Here is an 18254-nt window from a genome sequence, read left to right on the forward strand (position 1 = left end):
CATCAATATTGCTGCTAATCCAGTTCTGCATGACAGGACGAAACATATTGAAGTGGACAAGCATTTTATCAGAGAGAAACTTGAAAGTGGAGAAGTGTGTACACCATATGTCAGCTCGGAAAAACAACTTGCAGATATCTTCACTAAAGGTCTCCATCATGTGCGGCACAAAGATTTGTGTGACAAGTTGGGCATGATTGACATTTATGCTCCAACTTGAGGGGGGAGTGTTAGAATAATGTTAAAATAACTTAGTTGCAGATGTTAGGGCCTGTTTGGCTAATTAAAGATTTTTTTTTATTTCGTTTTTTATTTCTGTTATGTCGATTATTGTACTCAGGGGCACAAGGGTCTTTTCCCTTGTTATTTCTGCCGCCATATATATAGTAAAATAAAGACTGGCGCCGCCAGTACCGTTACATTTGCAAAACCTTCTTTCTTCTCTCCTCTCTTCTCTTCTCTTCTCTTCTTCTCTTTTCTTCTCTTCTCTTCCTCTTATTTCTGGCCGGCCAACACTGTCAAGAGTTCCCAAGGCCCAAACCCCCATAGTTTTTACTTCTGGTCATTACTTTCCAGCTAACCCCTGTGGTCCCTCTTCTCCTCTCTCGGCTCCCAAAGGAAACCTCTCATCAACCTCTCCAACCTACTAGAAACCTTTCCTGGAATCTTAAACACTAAAAGAAAATAAATGGGTAAGTTTGCTAGCGTGGCCTTAATCAGTGTAATCCGACCACCCAGAGATAGATAATTCTTCTTCCAAGATACAAGTCTTTTTTCAAATCTTTCCACCACCGGGTTCCAAAAGCCCTCCCTCTTAGGATTATCTCCTAGGGGCAGTCCTAGATAGTTCAGAGGCCACCTTGATACTTCACACCCCAGTACTTCTGCACTCTCCCTTAACTCTCCCTCCTCCAGATTCACCCCCACTATACAACTCTTCCCAAAGTTCACCTTCAAATTTGACACCTGCTCAAATAGCTGAATCACCAATTTTAGATTCCTTATGAAGCTCACATTACCTCCTTCACAAAACAGGATTGTATCATCAACAAACTGTAAGTGAGTGAGTGGGATGTTCTCCCTTCCAACCCTCCAACCTCTAATGAGACCCTTAGAGTCTGCCCTATGGATCAACTTTCCCAAAACATCAACAACCAGTAAAAACAAAAATGGAGATAAGGGGTTTCCCTGCCTTTTACCCCTAGTGGTTGGGAAGAAATCCACCACTGTCCCATTCACCAGCACTGAATAATGATAATTCCGAACACAACCCATGATCCATTTACACCATCTGGCCCCAAACCCCATTTTGATCATAACCTTCCTTAAGAACTCCCAATCCACCATATCATAAGCTTTATCCCAATCCAACTTACACACCACCCCCTTCTTTTTATCCTTCTTGAAATTCTCCACTCTCATTGGCAATGAGGATTTGATCTGTGATTTGTCTTCCACTTACAAAGGCACCTTGATTTTGTTCAATTATGTATGGCAATGCCCTCTTCAACCTCAAGGATAACACCTTTGCAATGATCTTGTACAAACTGTTTACCAGACTGATTGGTCTGAAATCCCTTGGATGCAATGCTTCTTTCTTTTTGGGAATCAGAGCTATAAAACTGGAATTCACCCCCGGATTAACAATTCCTCTCCTATGAAATTCCTCAAAAACCAAGAGAATATCATCTTTCAAAATATCCCAACAGTCCTGATAAAAAGCCATTGTGAACCCATCCGACCCTGGAGCTTTTGTTCTGTCCATAGAAAACACAACCTCCTTAATCTCCTCTAAGTCAAACTTCCTTTCCAAACCCCTCCTATTATCTCCCCCTACATTTGCCCAATCCAGACCTTCAACCCACACCCTTCCATTTATAGGTCTTCTTAGAATGGATTTAAAATGTTCCATACATGCCCCGACTATCTCCTCTTGTTGAGTTAACTCAATTCCATCCACCACCAGTTTGGAAATGAAATTTATCTTTTTTCTTCCATTTTCCAAAGAATGAAAGTACCTAGATTTTTGCCTCCAACTTATCTCCTCCTTATGAAGGCAAACCTTTGTCTCCTCAAGCCCCTTCTCAATTCATTGTCTTCCTCTCCAAACTCTCCCCTTTCTTCTTTAGAGTCAAGGCTTTCAAGTTGGTCCATGAAATCATTCTTTCTTTCTTCTATCCTCCCAAACTCCAAAATATTCCACTCTATCTTTGTTTTCAGGAATTGTAGTTTCTTATGAAATCTCATCCCCTTCCATTCCACCAAGGGTTTACACTCATTCCACCACTCCCTTACTCTACTGCTAAACCCGGGATGGAGTAACCACTTGTTTTCAAATCTAAAGGGTGCGGGTCCTCCACTCCTTTTCTCTTCCTTGCATAACACTATGGGCCAATGGTCTGAGGTCACCCTAGGTAGAGCTCTAGATGTCAAGTTCCCCCAGTGTTCTTCCCAATCCACAAAAAACAGGAACCTATCCAACTTAGAGTATATGGGTCTATCTTGGAGATTTGACCAAGTAAATGTCTTCTGGGCTAACGGAATCTCCTTAAGCTCAAAGGCATCCACAAACCTATTAAACTTCCTCATACTCGTTGTCACCCTCTGATTGGTCTTATTAGTTTCCTCTGGGTATCTGGTCACATTGGAGTCTCCACCCACACACCATGACCCCTCCCACAACCCTCTTATATCAGCCAATTCCTCCCAGAAATCCTTTCTCTCTTTGTAGTCATATGGCCCATAGACATTTGCAATCACCCACACAAATCCATCCTCCTGCTGTTTGAACTTCATGGAAACTGAGTATCTTCCCATTAGTTCCTCCAAACCTTCAACAACATCTCTCTTCCACATTGCCACTATCCCCCCTAACGCACCCCAAGATGGGGCAACCACCCAACTGATCCCCTTAGCTTTCCATACACTTCGTGCCCAGCTATTATTAAACTCCATTGTCTTGGATTCCTGCAATAGTACTATGTCTGGGTCAAACCTCTAAAAAATTTGTAAAAAATCTTTTATACAAATTGCCATTTCCCAATCTTCCTTAAGTATAGGATCGTGTGGCATTTTTGCATTATAAAAATCACTAAGACTTTTTTTGTATGCAATACAACTTTCTAACATAGAATAGGTAGAATTCCATCTATATTGAACATCTAATACAAAATGTTTATATTTTAAACCATAATTTTGACATAAATATTTAAATTCTTGTTTTCTTGCTCCGGAACTTTTAATATATATTACACTTTAGAAATATGATGAGAAATAATATTTAAAGCATCTTGAATACATGAATTTAAAAATGTGAGGTGCGCATCTAATATGAAATAATTTACCATCTAAAAATGGTTTTAATTGAGATTTTAAAATATTAATTGCTGAATCATTATTACTAGCATTATCAAAACTAATAGAAAAAAGTTTATTTTCTATTTCATAAATATGTAAAGTATTTAAAATACTTGCAACTATAATTGGGCCAGTATGTGGCCATTCAAGCCTAGTAAAACTTAAAATTCTTTTATGTAAAAGCCATTTTTCATCAATAAAATGACCGATAAGACAAATATAACTTATGTTAAATCTAGATGTCCAAATATCAGAAGTAATTGCAATTTTAGAATTAAGATTTGATAACATAGAAATTAAAATTTGTTTGTATGAATAAAAAGTTTTTAAAGCATCTATTCAAATAGTATTTCTAGAAACTTTTTTTTTTTTAAATTGTGGATTTATTGATCTACGTAAGAATTTTTCAAGTTGCAGCAATTAGTTACAATTCTTCCCAGTACAATGAAGATCTATTTGCACCTTGTTTTGCTAGGGTATCCGCTATCCCATTTGCATCCCGTTTGACCCAACCAAACTGAGAGTTGAACTTCCTTGCAAGTGTGTCAATTTCTCTGAAGATAAATTTGAGCTTCCAAGGTACTGATGTGATGTTTTTGGCCCAAGAGATGACCAATAGTGAGTCTCCTTCTATTTCTAAGTCTATTGTTCCTATCTGCTCAGCTATCTTTAGACCTTGAAGTAGGGCTAGAGATTCAACCTGTATTGAGTCACTAAAACCTATTGGTCCTGAGTAGAGTGCCACCACCACACCCAGATGATTTCTAAACACACCCCCTATGCTTGCCAAGAGAACTCCAATCAAAGTTCAGTTTTAGTTTGTTCAGTGCCGGTGGCTTCCATTCCATACTTACGAGCAAGGTTCAAAAAATCGATACGATACGCTCTATATCATGCGTATTGTATCGTATCATTTGGGTCCCAATACGCCTATAACCTCACTTCTTTTTAATGAAAAATATAGGTTAAAAACTCCCTAAAAACCAAAATTTGAAAAAAAATAAAAAAACCATATTTCCGCGTTTAAAGTACTGATACGCCCCTGCTGATATGCAAAGGCGTATCGATACTTTGAGCCATGCTTACAAGTACTTTGGGTGCATCTGTTTGTGCTACTTCAGCCCAATTTCTTAGGATCTCATTCATGGAGTAGTTTCAGAATATCTCCATGGTCTTCATCCAATGTGCAGTTCTGATTTTTATGGCTTCAATAACTTCCTCCTTTGTTTTACTTTTTCCAGAAAAGATTCTTAGGTTTCTTTCCTCCCATATAGTCCATATTATAGCTGCTCTTACTGCCTCCCATAAGCACTTTCCTCTTTTCTTCTGTTGACACAGGAAAGAGGGGCTAAATAGACTTACCACATCCTGTGGGGTAACCCATCTGCATCCAAAGAGAGAACAAACAACATTCCAAATACCAGAAGCAAAAGAGCAGGATAAAAGTAAGTAGGTTTGGGTTTCACCACATCCCAAACAAAGGACACACACATGAGGAGAGAGGCAATTGTTTGGCCTCCTTTTCTGTAGCACATCACAAGTGTTTACCTTCCCTAGGAACACTTCCCAACAGAAAGCTTGTACTTTTGGAGGGTCGATTTAGACCAGATTTCTCTCCCTGGGAGTTGTTGGGGGGATATTTATGTAAAAAAACTCCCTCAAAAAGTTGAAACTAGCCGTTGGGGGGGGGGGTCTCCAATGGCTAGTTCTCCGGACAGGTCGAGCATGGCCCATTGTGGGCCGGCCCAATTTACACCTCTACCCCAGCGGCAGGTTCAATCTTCAAAGATAGGAAGAAACACACACAACATCTACAACCCAAGCTCGACAAGACCTTGACCAGATTGGTCCATTGGTGACAAGACAAGAGAAGTTAGAAAAAAGGAGTCTAGAAGGAAAGGGATTGGGGAAGAAGAGGTGAGGGGTGAGGGGGGAAGTGAAAGCAGCAGGAAGGAATGCGTCCTATTGTTGGACAAGTTAGAACAGTCCAAATTATCATTGTCCTCCAGTGATGGTCTGTGGTGGAAGGAATGTAGGGATGGGAGGTTCTTGGGGTGAAGTCCTTCTACCTAACTTTGATCAAGGAGGATTTAGTTTCTGATCAAATAGGTGGAGTGTGGGGGAACCCTGTTCCACCGAGTGGAAGTTTTTGCTTGGCTGGTAGCTTTAGGCAGCATCCTAACAACCGACCACCTAAGGAGAAGAGGCTTCAACATGGCAAGCTGCTGCTACTTTTGTAAAAAGGACGAGGAATCAGTTTGGCTCCTGTTTTTTTCCTGTGAAGTGGCAAATTTCATTTGGAGGTTCTATTCCTTTCTTTTTGGTGAGCCAGTTTTTCAGCCTTCCTCACCTGCAGAAATCTTCTTGGCTTGGCCAAGATTCCAAGGAAGCAAGAAAGCAAGAATTATTTGGAGCTGCATTCCTTTCATAGTGTGCTGGGTATTATGGAAGGAAAGAAATAGAAGGTTGTTTGAGGTCAAATCAAAAGGCATTGAAGCTTTGGTTGCATCAGTCAGAAAGCTTGTTTCAAGCTGGGTTTTGGTTCTCCCAGAATTTGAGTATATTAACAGTGTAGATCTGGTGGAAAATTTCTGGGGTGTTCTAGAGATCCCGGCCTGTAATATAAATCTGTTTTCCTAGTGATGAATGGTGGGGTGTTATCTTGACACCCAATCAGATTGTATCTTTATCTTCTATTTTAATAAAATTTCTCCTTTACTCTTCAAAAAAAAGTTCAACTTGATGTAGTCAACCATCGGAGGAGACCAAGCAGGGCTTATATTAGGTTTGTGGCAATCAGAACCAGCCACTTCCATTTGTTCATGATATTACCTGTTATGAAATCAACACACATCTTCATAGATTTTACCCGATGAACCACTCTCACCATAATGATTTCAATGACCACTTCTCTACTTCTTTCCTTGTCTAAGAATAGTCTAGCATTTAAAGCATTTTCCAAACATTTAAAAAATGAAATTGTAAATGTTAAAAGAATATTTTTATAGTACATAGACAATATTTACAAGTAGAATGGATCAGATATTAATGTAAACTAGCTAAGCTTCTACACCCAAAATGTCTTATACAAAGGGTTCCCTTGGAAACTCCCCCAAAACATTTGATCTCTGTTGTGAGGATTATTTAATTGTTATTTTACAGTTGCTGTTAGTGTGCTGTCAGCTTAAGATGCTGTCAGCCAGTTAGTTTCTTTCTTTCTTATTAGTTTGTTAGTAGGGAGTGCCACCAGGGGCATACTTGTAATCTCCCATTCCTTTTATATTAAGTTAATATAAATAACTAAACTGGTGGCAGCCAGAATAGTTTTTTTCATGTCTCTCAATCATATCTTCCTCTTCTCCTCTTTTCTCTCTTCTCTTCTCTTATCTTTCTCTCTCTTGTCTCTCTCTCTCTCTCTCTCTCTCTCCATGAATGATTACATGGTATCAGAGCAAGGTTCTGGTCTATAAAAACCTGTTTCTCCCACCTGAACCTGCTTCGTCCTCTTTCTTCTTTGATTTCTTGGATGTGGAAGACAGAGAAACCCTAGCAGGCCACTTGCGGCTCTTCCTTTGGGTTCTTCCTTGGTCATAACATCAAGGAGACCCTAGCAGAAGAAGGGCGATGCAGTAAAGACTCCCTTCCTTATCTGTTCGATGCTGTGAAGTTAATTTCTGGGTTGACACCTTCGTACAGGTGCTGGACAGGGTATGTGTTCTTGTGTTTTTCTATGGCCAATGGTGTGAAGGCCTTACTTTTTTGGTTTTATGCCTTTGTTTAGATGCTGGACTGTGAGATTGCATGTGCTGTAGTCGAACTGCTAGTATACTATTCTAACGGCTGGTCCTGGATTGACTATTGGTCTGTTTTAATGGCTGAACCATCACTGAGTTGATTTCAGCAGTTCTTTGTTTTTCCACATTCTAGAAGTAAATTTCTTGGGGGTTGGTATTCTGATTATGGCTGTTATGTAGTTGTGTGGGATTTGGTCTGATTCAGCAGTACTCTATGGAAAACTATGATTCAACTTCATCGGGGGGTACACCAACCCGCAGCACAGCTGGTATGGCAAGTGAAAACATGATGTTTCCCATGTCCATTACCCCTCTAAAAGGTCTAAAATACCTGGAGTGGGCTAAAAGTGTAAAAATTTATGTAACAACAAGGGGAAAAGCTGGTTACATAAATGGAAGGGTGAAAGAATCCAAGAGTGAGACAGCTGAACATGATAGGTGGGATCAAGAAAACAATATGGTGATGTCTTGGCTCCTTGCAGCCATGGAACCTGATGTGAAGAACTTTCTGTGGGCAGACACCGCTAGTGAGATTTGGGAATAGGTCAAAACCACCTATTCTGAGCAAAGGCATTATGCCAAGGTTTACCAGTTGCAAGCTGAATCCTCAACCTGTAAATAGAGTGGAAACATGATGATGATGCTAAGGCCTACAAGAAGCTAGTTTCTTAGCAGCGTGTGTTTGCCTTCTTGTTGGGACTGAACCCTGTCTATGAACCCTTGAGAGTTCAAATCTTAGGAAGTAAAGAGTTGTCGTCGGTTCACGAGGTATATGCCCTTGTTCAATCTGAAGAAAGTAGGTGGAGTGTGATGATTACAACCAAGGGGGAGCAACAAGTTGCATTGGCTGCAATGAGTAATAACAACATGGGGAAGAAAAGTGACACCAAGAAGACTGATGATAAATACAAGTTGTTTTGTACCAACTGTCGGCGCTCACGACATACACGTGACACATGTTGGGACATTCACGGGAAACCCAAGTGGGCAGTGAAGAACCAAGAACAGGGTAAAGGGCAAGGTCAGAAGAAGACAAACACAACACATAATGCATCACATGTGGCAACCCAAGATACTCAGGTTGTTGGTACTACCCGGGACCACCTTACTAATTCTGACCCCAAGGAAGATATCATGAATTCCTTCAGAGACCACTTGGAGTCATATGGTAGGGCTTTGCGACAGATTGATAGTTCAGTCATTGGTATTCCTACTTCATTTGCATCTACATCAGGTAATGTGGCTTCTGCATTCCATGTCACTACTACCATTGGTTCCCCTTGGATCATTGACTTAGGGGCCTCTAACCACATGATCGGTAAGTCAAACTTGTTTCAAACTTATAGCCTTTTGTCAGGAAGGGATAAAGTGAGGCTTGCAGATGGATCATTCTCCTCCATTGCAGGCCAAGGATCAATATCTCTTCCCCATGGCCTTAACCTGAATTGTGTATTGCATGTCCCTCAACTTCCTATAAATTTTCTTTCAATCAGTAGTATCACAAACTCTTTAAACTGTAGTGTAACATTTTTTCCTGGTTCATGTGTTTTTCAAGATCTAACTTCTGGGAGGACGATTGGTAAAGGGAGCCTAGTGGATGGTCTCTACATTCTCGACAACAAAGCTGGTCTCTCGGTGTCATCCTCAGAGTCATATAGTCAATCAAATAAGAGTCAATTTTTTTTGTGGCATAGTCGGTTAGGTCATGTTTCTTTTGAAATAGTAAAGTCTTTGTTTCCAGTTTTATTTAAGTCATGTTTAGTGTCAGAGTTCCAGTGTCAAACGTGTCAGTTGAGCAAACAATGTAGAACAACTTTTCACTCAAATAATAAAAGATCAAGTGTTCCTTTTCATGTTGTGTATTCTGATGTATGGGGGCCTACTACTATAATCTCTGAGGGCGGATATAAGTAATTTATCACATTGATCGATGACTTCTCTCGCTGTACATGGGTATTCCCTATGCGTAGTAGAGACGAAGTTCCAAAGATTGTGAAAGACTTCTAGAGGATGGTATTTACGCAATTCCATGTTGAAATATAACAGATCTTCCAATCAGACAATGCAAAAGAATATTTCCATGGTGAGCTCAATGAGTTTTTTGCCTCCCACGGATCTATTCATAGGAGCTCATGCGCAAGAACACCACAACAAAATGGTGTTGCAAAAGGAAAAAACAAACACCTCCTTGAGGTAGCTCACAGGATGATGTTACACATGAATGTTCCAAAAAGGTTCTGGATGGATGCTATACTTGCAGCTGCTTATGTCATCAATCGCATGCCCTCCAGAGTGCTGAACTACATGGCCCCTCATCAATTGTTGTTCCCTTAGTCCCCTTTATTTTCCATTCCCATGAGAGTTTTTGGTTTTCGGGCCTTTGTCCATGATTTGTCTCCATCTCGAGGTAAGTTAGACCCTCGGCCCATACCTTGTATCTTTCTAGGGTATCCCTCATCTCAAAAAGGGTATCGGTGCTTTGATACCGTCAGTCATAAGTTTTTTGTGTTTATGGATGTCCTTCTTTGAGTCTGAACCATTCTTCCCTACTTCTCCTCAGGAGGAGAGTAGTAGTGTGGAAGAGGAGAAGTAGGTTCAGGTTTGCCAAGTCTCTCTTCCTTCTATTCCGGACCTTGCTCCCTTTCGTGTCTTCCAATGTACACACCGTAGAGATCAACAATGTGATAGCAGCCAAACATTGAGCAACCGACACTGTTAGACTCCCAGGAGGTAAGTCCAAACCCTATTGCACAGATTGCTACTCCTACTCCTACTGTGGATGACCTTGACATTCCTATTGCTCAAAGAAAGGGAGTCAGGGCATGCACTACCAAACACCCCATTACCTAGTATGTCTCCTATGATCACATTTCCACTTCATACCGAGGCTTTCTATTTGCAGTTGATTGCATACCTATTCCCAGAAATGTCGCAGAAGCCTTAAAATGCCCTGAATGGACAAATGCTATGAAGGAGGAGATTAATGCCCTTCATAAAAATCAAACTTGGGAATTGGTGGATCTTCCGAGGGAGAAAGACCTAATGGGGTGTAAGTGGGTGTTTACAGTTAAACACAAGGTAGACAAGATAGTTGAAAGGTACAAAGCAAGATTAGTAGCCAAAGGGTGCATTCAAGTGTACGGGGTTGACTATGATGAGACTTTTGCTCCAGTAGCTAAGATGAACTCCATTAGGGTCCTTCTGTCATTAGCTTCTAACCTTGACTGGGAATTGCATCAATTGGACATAAAGAATGCTTTTTTAAATGGTGACCTAGAGGAGGAAGTATACATGGTTCAACCCCTTGGATTTTGTGCCAAAGGAAGTGAAAATAAGGTGTGCAAGCTGAGAAAGTCTCTTTATGGTTTAAAACAATCTCCCAGAGCTTGGTTCAATAAGTTTCACATGGCAGTTCGACAGGTAGGCTTCAAACAATGTCAATCTAATCACACACTCTTTGTGAAGAGATGCCAGGAACATGTTGTTGTATTGATAGTGTATGTGGATGATATCATCATTACAGGAAATTGGAGTTCAGAAATACAAAAATTGAAACAATTCCTTGCATCTAAATTTGAAGTGAAAGATTTAGGTCCCCTGAAGTATTTCCTTGGAATTGAAGTCGCCCGCTCAGAAAGAGGTATCTTCATTTCTCAAAGGAAATACACCCTTGATCTATTACAAGACACAGGCAAATTAGGTGCAAGGCTAGCAGATACTCCCATGGATGTTGATCACAAGTTGGGTGACTGTGATGGTGAACCTTTGAAAGATGTGAAACAGTTCCAATGGTTAGTGGGAAAGTTGATTTATTTGTCCATGACCCGTCCAGACATTGCCTATTCAGTTGGGGTTCTAAGACAATTCGTGCACTCTCCTAAGAAACCACACATGGAGGCAGCAAAGAGAGTTCTTAGATACTTAAAAAAGTATCCCGGAACAGGTCTACTTTTCAGTAAACATAATCACCTAAAGGTGGAAGTCTTTACAGATGCTGATTGGGCAGGTGCTGTGGATGATAGAAAGTACACAAGTGGGTATTGCATATTTGTGGGAGGAAACCTAGTGACCTAGAAAAGCAAGAAACAAAGTGTGGTAGCAAGGTCAAGTGCTGAAGCTGAATATAGAGTTATGGCACATGGGGTGGCTGAAGTTTTTTGGCTAAAAAATATTCTAGGGGATCTTTGCCGTGACAACAAGGCAGCCATAAACATCACCAGCAACCCTGTCCTACATGAGAGGACCAAGCACATTGAGGTGGACAAACACTTCATAAGGGAAGAATTGGAAAGAAGGGAAATTTGCATCCCTTATGTCAACTCTAAGGAACTCGCTGATTTCCTCACAAAAGGACTTCCATACTCATGGCGCAGTGAGTTATGTGACAAGCTGGGCATGATAGACATATTCAGCCCAACTTGAGGGGGAGTGTTGTGAGGATTATTTAATTGTTATTTTACAGTTGCTGTTAGTGTGCTGTCAGCTTAAGATGCTGTCAACCAGCTAGTTTCTTTCTTTCTTATTAGCTTGTTACTAGGGAGTGCCACCAGGGGCATACTTGTAATCTTCCATTCCTTTTATATTAAGTTAATATAAATAACTAAACTGGTGGCAGCCAGAATAGTTTTTTTTTCGTTTCTCTCAATCATATCTTCCTCTTCTCCTATTTTCTCTCTTCTCTTCTCTTCTCTTCTCTTTCTCTCTCGTCTCTCTCTCTCCATGAATTATTACAATCTCTTTATGCCCCGTGTCTAGCTAAAGCATCATCCATGCTATTCGTTCTCCTAGGCACTCAGTGGAATGAGAACCTCATATCAGTAGCTGACTTCCTCACTTGTCTTCGTAAATCTTTATACCCATGTTCCTTGACTATTGTTCTCCAGCTATCCCACAATTACTTTGGAGTCTCCTTCCACTATTATATTGCAATAGAAAGTCTTGGCCTGTATAGCAATGTCAACACCTTATTGAGTTTCCATTACCAATTGGGCCTGAATAGAGAGACAGTACATCTCTCAGTTTGTCTAAATACTCCCTCAACTCCTGAAATTCCTGGATTTTCAATGCTGCGGCCATTGAAGCTCATTTTAATTTCTTGAGATGTAGGCGGTGTCCATGGTGACCATAAGGCTTCTATCTCTGGGATTATCTTCTCCAGTTAAAGATGTATGGAGTAGATCTACTCCACCTAGAGTTGGTGGCTTTTGCTGGAAGTGTTACCTAGAAAGAATTAATACTTGTGACTTGCTCCGGAGGAAAAGTCCTCGTTGGTCATTATCTCCCCACTGGCATTCTCTTTGTAAGACTGAGGGCGAGAGTTTCTTTCACTTATTAATCTCTTGCCCTTTATCCTCTTCAATTTGGGAATGGATTTTCTCTTTGTTTGGGCGGAGGTGGAGCCTTCCACCTTTTGTATAAAACCTGTTTGGCTCTAATATTCTCAGCTGGCCAAAGAAGAGGGGGAGAACCCTTTGGAGGTGTGCAAGGGTGGCTGTGTATTGGATGATTTGGGAAGAAAGGAATAAAAGAATCTTCTCAGGAGTTGAGAGAATCAGGGGTGCTTTACTTGAAATCATAACTATTAGAGTGGCTCATTGGGTGAAGTCACTAAATCTATTTGAATATTTTTCTGCTGGTGATCTGATGAGGATGTGGTTTGAGATTGCTTGCTCTTCTTCCTCCAAGTCTGTGGTTAGGCCTTCTTGGTCTCCCCCTAATGGAGGCTTCATAAAGCTGAATTTTGATGGTAGTAGTGAAGGAAATCTAGGTCTTTTAGGTATTGGAGGAATACTCAGAGATGAGGATGGTAGAGCATTTTCTATTTTTGTGGTCTCAATTGGGGTGGGTGACTCTTTGAGAGCTGAAATAATGGTTGTGCTGGAAGGAGTGAAAAGGGCTAAGGAACTACTTATCTGCAAATTGGTGATTGAAGGAGATTCCAAGCTGGTTATTAATTGGCTGCAAAAAGAGGAGGGTGTTGAATGGTGGGGCTACATCTTTGAGAATAGAAGAATTAGAAGCTTGCTACAAGACATGGAGGTCATTATTCTGTGGGTGAAAAGAGATGCTAGTTCATTTGCCAACTTTTTTGGTTAAACAAGAGGGAGGAAGAAATCAATATTTTTGGGCAACATTGTAAATTTTATCTGTTTTGGGAGAGTTAAGAGAGCTTATCTCTTCCTTTTCTATTTCTTGTACTGCCTTGCTACTTAATTTAATGAATTGGTTATGTTATTGATAAAAAAGAATGCATTAAAAGAAATGAAAGATATGGTGCCCCCACTTCAATTTATAATGTTTTATTGTAATATTACAAGAAACAAATTTGAAGGGTTTTCATCATCTCTATTTTGTTATTATATAATGAGGTACACAATAAAATGGTAGCCCTACTTTTATTTATAATATTTTTTTTATAAATATCTTATAAGGTAAGAATGTACGAGGCATACTCCTGTATAATTATAAAGCACAAAACTTATGAAAAAAAATTATAAAGCACAAAGGGGATATATGCCTCATAAACCTCTATTGTGTGCCTCTAGTATCTTTCAAAACACTGATAGCAACATATGGGGGTGTCTCTCACCTCACTGTTTTTTTGATAATTGTCTTTTTATAAATCCTTATTACTAAAGAAATCTATTATCTATTCATATATACAACATGCCGTACATGGCTAATAAAAGTTTATCCTTTTTGTCCTTTTTTTTCAGCCTGCATCTTCTAATTATGTTCAAGGGTTCAACTGTTTGCGTCTTTTAAATTTGGAAGATAATTTTATTGATACATGGGATGAAATTCTAAAGCTTTCTCGACTAAAAAGGTACTGGAAAGAAACATGCTCTTGTTTGTAATTCTTATTCTCAGGTTACTATCTTTTTACAATATAAAGCTCTGGAAAGTAATCAACTTGACTCTTGAATTCAGATTGGAGCAGCTTCATTTGAACAAGAACAACTTGAAAAACATCTTTTATCCTGATTATGATCCAAGGCAAGATTTGCAGGATGGTAATGTAGCATTGGAGAAGTGCTATAAGCCCTTTGAGAATTTGCAGTGTCTTCTTCTAGGTAATTTATTGAGTTTTATTTGTAGTTTGATTTCTCATATGAAATTTACTGAATTTTTTATGGTGGTCTTGGTTTATTTGTTATAATTCTCTTACAATTTTTGGATAACATGCTTCAGGAGGTAACATGATTGAAAATCTGCCCTCGGTGGATTCTTTGAATTCCTTCCCCAATTTGATGGTAAGATTATTAATAATGAAACTGTAATTGAGTTCGTAGAAGTCTTTGATCTCCTGTCCTAGTAAATTGCATAGCATGAATTGGTTATTCTAATTATTTTCCTATTTGGTTTTGAAGCATCTAATTTGGTTCTTACTTAAGAAAAACTTAGAGCAATTTTTTTTTTCCACTTCTCAATATTGTTTGCCTGTTGCTTGTAGAGTTGTGTAAGCCATCCTCTTAATTACTTTCTTCTGAGTTGATTGTTTTTCTTGTACAAATCGTGTGAAGGACATAAGGCTTTCTGACAATCCAATAGCCGATCCAGGAAAAGGTGGTATCCCAAGATTTTTTCTAATAGCTCGTTTAGCAAGAGTTCAGATACTAAATGGGAGTGAGGTAGACACTTGACTTTGACATCTGTGTATTTGACTATTTGTATCTGATGCTTCTACTTGAGAAAATAGTAATTTAATGTAACTTCTTTCTCTCCATTTAGGTAAGCCCTCGTGAGAGGAAGGAGTCTGAGATCAGGTTTGTCTTTCTTCTCTAATTAGTTGATCCATTCTTCTTCTTATTTAAAATACATGAAACCAATCACATATGTAGAGTTATTTTACTCATCAAACTGTTTATGCATGAACTTTCAAGCATGCAGGATTCATTTTTTTCAGTGGAACTCCAGCTTATTTGAATCTCTTAGCCTCTTCATTAATTTGGTTGTCCTTATGATGTCCCATTCATCATTTCTTTTCCAAATAATGTCATCTAAGATTGGCATGCTGCATGGTTTCAGAATTGATTATCATTGGCTCTCCTCTAACTTGAAGTTGGGCATTGTTTCTATCTGTAGGTGATTAGAGTTGGTTTCTCCTCTAACTTGAAGTTGTTGATAGCACGCCCAACATAATTTAAAATTGCTGACATGATTAACTTACATTTTAATATAAAAAGATCCTAGGTTGCTTCTATTGAACAGTCTATGTCAACAATGAACCATGATTAATGCACAATGTTCATAAAAAAAATTATTGTCTGACTGGATTGCCTATTAAGTGAGTTGTTATTGGAAGCAGAGGGCTTAATCTTCTGGTTGGAACTTTTCAATATGTTCCTGAGTTGTAGGAGAGTTATTGGCTGGCCAATCAAAGGGGCTTTCAAAGGATTGATGCTAGTGTTGAGCTTAGAGTTGGATATCTTCTCTTATTTTGCAGAGCTGATGCCTTGAGGTTTGTGAAGGTTTTTGATCTGTGGACAATATTCATATCGATGACAGATCAGTCAGATAAACCTTGTCAGTCATATCAGAGGATGGTGGTGTCTCGTTCCCTTTAAATTCAGATTGCTAGTATTAGAAGCAGAGAAGATGGAAGGGAAAACAAAGCAGTAATTGTGGAGAAGAGAAGAGGCTGCCTAATGGGAGAGAAGTTAGTCTCAGTCAATCAGATCTCTCATTGTGTATACAAAACAAATGCAATTACAATGTTATCCCCTTTAAGTTAATAAAAGTAAACTGACTATTCTGAGTTCTTATAAATTATAACAGTAGATAGACATAAATACCTCTATGCTGAGTGTGGCAGAAATGCATATAGTTAGATGGATGAGTGGAAAACTAGACATAAATACCTCTACGACCTGGAGATTGAAAGAACTCTCCGTGTCCGTCTAAGAGCAGCTGGACAAGTCTAACAAGAAAATCAAGAAGCTCAAGAAATGGTTGAACAAAGAACCATGATGGATTATGCCAAACCCTCACTCTCTGGAGCTGCTTCCAGCATTATCAGGCCTACTATTGCTGCTAACAACTTTGAGATTAAACCTGCCATTATACAAATGATTCAAAACACTGAAGATCCCAACGCACATATTGCTAACTTTTTAGAAATGTGACACCTTCAAACACAATGGGGTAAGTGATGATGCCATTAGGTTGAGGTTATTCCCATTCTCTTGAAGGATAAAGCCAAAGTATGGCTGAATTCATTACCAGTGGGATCAATAGCTATGTGGGATGAAATGGCCAGTCGTTTCCTCTATAAATATTTTCCCCCTTCTAAAACTGCTAAAATGAGGAATGATATCACTACATTTTTCCAACAAGAGGGAGAATCTTTGTACGAGTCACGGGAACGATACAAGGAGCTACTGAGAAGAGTTCCTCACCATGGCCTTCCCATATGGCTGCTAGTGCAGACCTTCTATAATGGTCTTACCGACTCAAATAAGGCCATACTAAATGCTGCAACTGGAGGGTCCATAAACAATAAGACTCCTGAGGTTGCCCATGCACTCATTGAAGAAATGGCAGCCAACAACTATCAATGGCACTCTGAAAGAACCCAAACTAGGAAGCAACATGGTCTGGATAATGTTGATACTTATACGACACTATCTACACAAATAGAAGCACTCAGTAAGAAAATTGATGAAATGCAGATAGCTGCCTTGCATGTGCAGCCTTTTACTTGTGAATTGTGTGGGGGAGGCCACATCAGTACTGACTGCCAAGTTGGCAATCAGTTCAGGCCATCTACAGAACAAGTCGAATATGTCAGCAATTTGTCAAGACAGAAGGGTTACCAGAGTCACCATACCTTTCACCCAGGATGGAGGGGACATCCAAACCATTCCTGGCCAAGTCAGCATACTTCCAAGCCTTTCCACTAGACTTATCATCAGCCCGAACCAAAGTCCAATTTGGAGGAGCTGATGACAAAATTTATAGCAAGTGCGGAAACCAGGTTCCAAAACCAGGAAACATCAATCAAGAACCTGAAAACCAAGTGGGGCAATTGGTACAATTAATCTCTTCCAAACTACTAGGAACTCTTCCAAGCAACACTGAAGTAAATCCACGGGAGCAAGTACAAGCTATTACCTTAAGGAGTGGAAAAGAGTTGCCCGAGGTAGAAAAGAAGAATAGGGTTGAACCCAAGGCAGAAACAAGCCTTGGGACCGGACAACAGAAGAAGGAACAACCTGAAGCACAACAAGGGATGCACCAGCAGCCACAAGTTCCATTCCCTAACAGGTTGAAGCAACAGAAAATGGAGAAGGAATTTGGTAAGTTTCTTGAAATATTTAAAAGTTTACACATTAATATTCCTTTTGCTAATGCTTTAGTCCAAATGCCACACTATGCAAGGTTTTTGAAGGAATTATTGGCAAACAAAAAGAAACTGGTAGATGTGGCTATAGTTGCTTTGAATGAGGATTTTTCTGCTATCCTTCTAAACAAGCTGCCTCAGAAACTCAAAGATCCAGGGAGTTTCACTATTCCTTGTACCATAGGCAGTTTAAAAATTGAGAAAGCTTTATGTGAACTGGGAGCTACCATCAATTTAATGTCATTTTCTATCTTCAAGAAACTGGGATTGGGGGAACCCCAACCCACTAGAGTGGCATTACAATTGGCTGATAGATCCATTAGACATCCTAGGGGGATCATAGAAGATGTGTTAGTTAAAGTTGACAAATTCATTTTTCCAGTTGATTTCATTGTGTTAGACATGCAAGAAGATGTGGAGGTCCCACTTATCCTTGAGAGACCCTTCCTGGCTACCGAGAAAGCGATGATTGATGTCCAACAAGGACAACTCAGCCTTAGGATACAAGATGATGAGATAGTTTTTAAAATGTCTGATGCTATGAAACATGCACCCCCTAGTGATGATTCTTGTTATATGATTGATGCCATTGATATGACAATTGATGAATGCTTCCAGGTAAGTAGGATGGCTGATCTTCTTGAACTCTACCTCCAGCAGGGAGAACTTGAAAAAGGAGAAAATGAAGAATTAAACCTCATGATAGCATATCTGAATGATAAGCCTCAATTCAAGGGAAAGGGGTTTCTCAAATTAGAGAA

At 39.6% G+C, this 18254-nt stretch overlaps 1 protein-coding gene and 1 non-coding gene across 3 annotated transcripts in view; one reads left to right on the forward strand and one right to left on the reverse strand.

The window, feature by feature from the left end:
- Positions 1-18254, forward strand: part of PFI (tubulin folding cofactor E / Pfifferling (PFI)) — a 77188-nt gene that overhangs the window by 18859 nt on the left and 40075 nt on the right. For both annotated transcript variants that reach the window (XM_088945064.1, XM_088945065.1), the window contains exons 6-10: positions 13868-13977; positions 14082-14224; positions 14343-14404; positions 14675-14782; positions 14883-14917. In XM_088945064.1, the coding sequence (XP_088801190.1) occupies positions 13868-13977; positions 14082-14224; positions 14343-14404; positions 14675-14782; positions 14883-14917 (458 nt within the window). The remainder of the gene's footprint in view (positions 1-13867; positions 13978-14081; positions 14225-14342; positions 14405-14674; positions 14783-14882; positions 14918-18254) is intronic.
- On the reverse strand, positions 16451-16557 carry LOC148852905 (small nucleolar RNA R71). The gene has a single exon (XR_016100086.1). It is a non-coding gene; the product is annotated as a small nucleolar RNA R71 (small nucleolar RNA).

The sequence above is a fragment of the Nelumbo lutea genome, chromosome 5, assembly GCF_056320005.1.
Source record: "Nelumbo lutea isolate HS-2025 chromosome 5, American lotus-T2T, whole genome shotgun sequence".
Lineage (NCBI taxonomy): Eukaryota > Viridiplantae > Streptophyta > Magnoliopsida > Proteales > Nelumbonaceae > Nelumbo > Nelumbo lutea.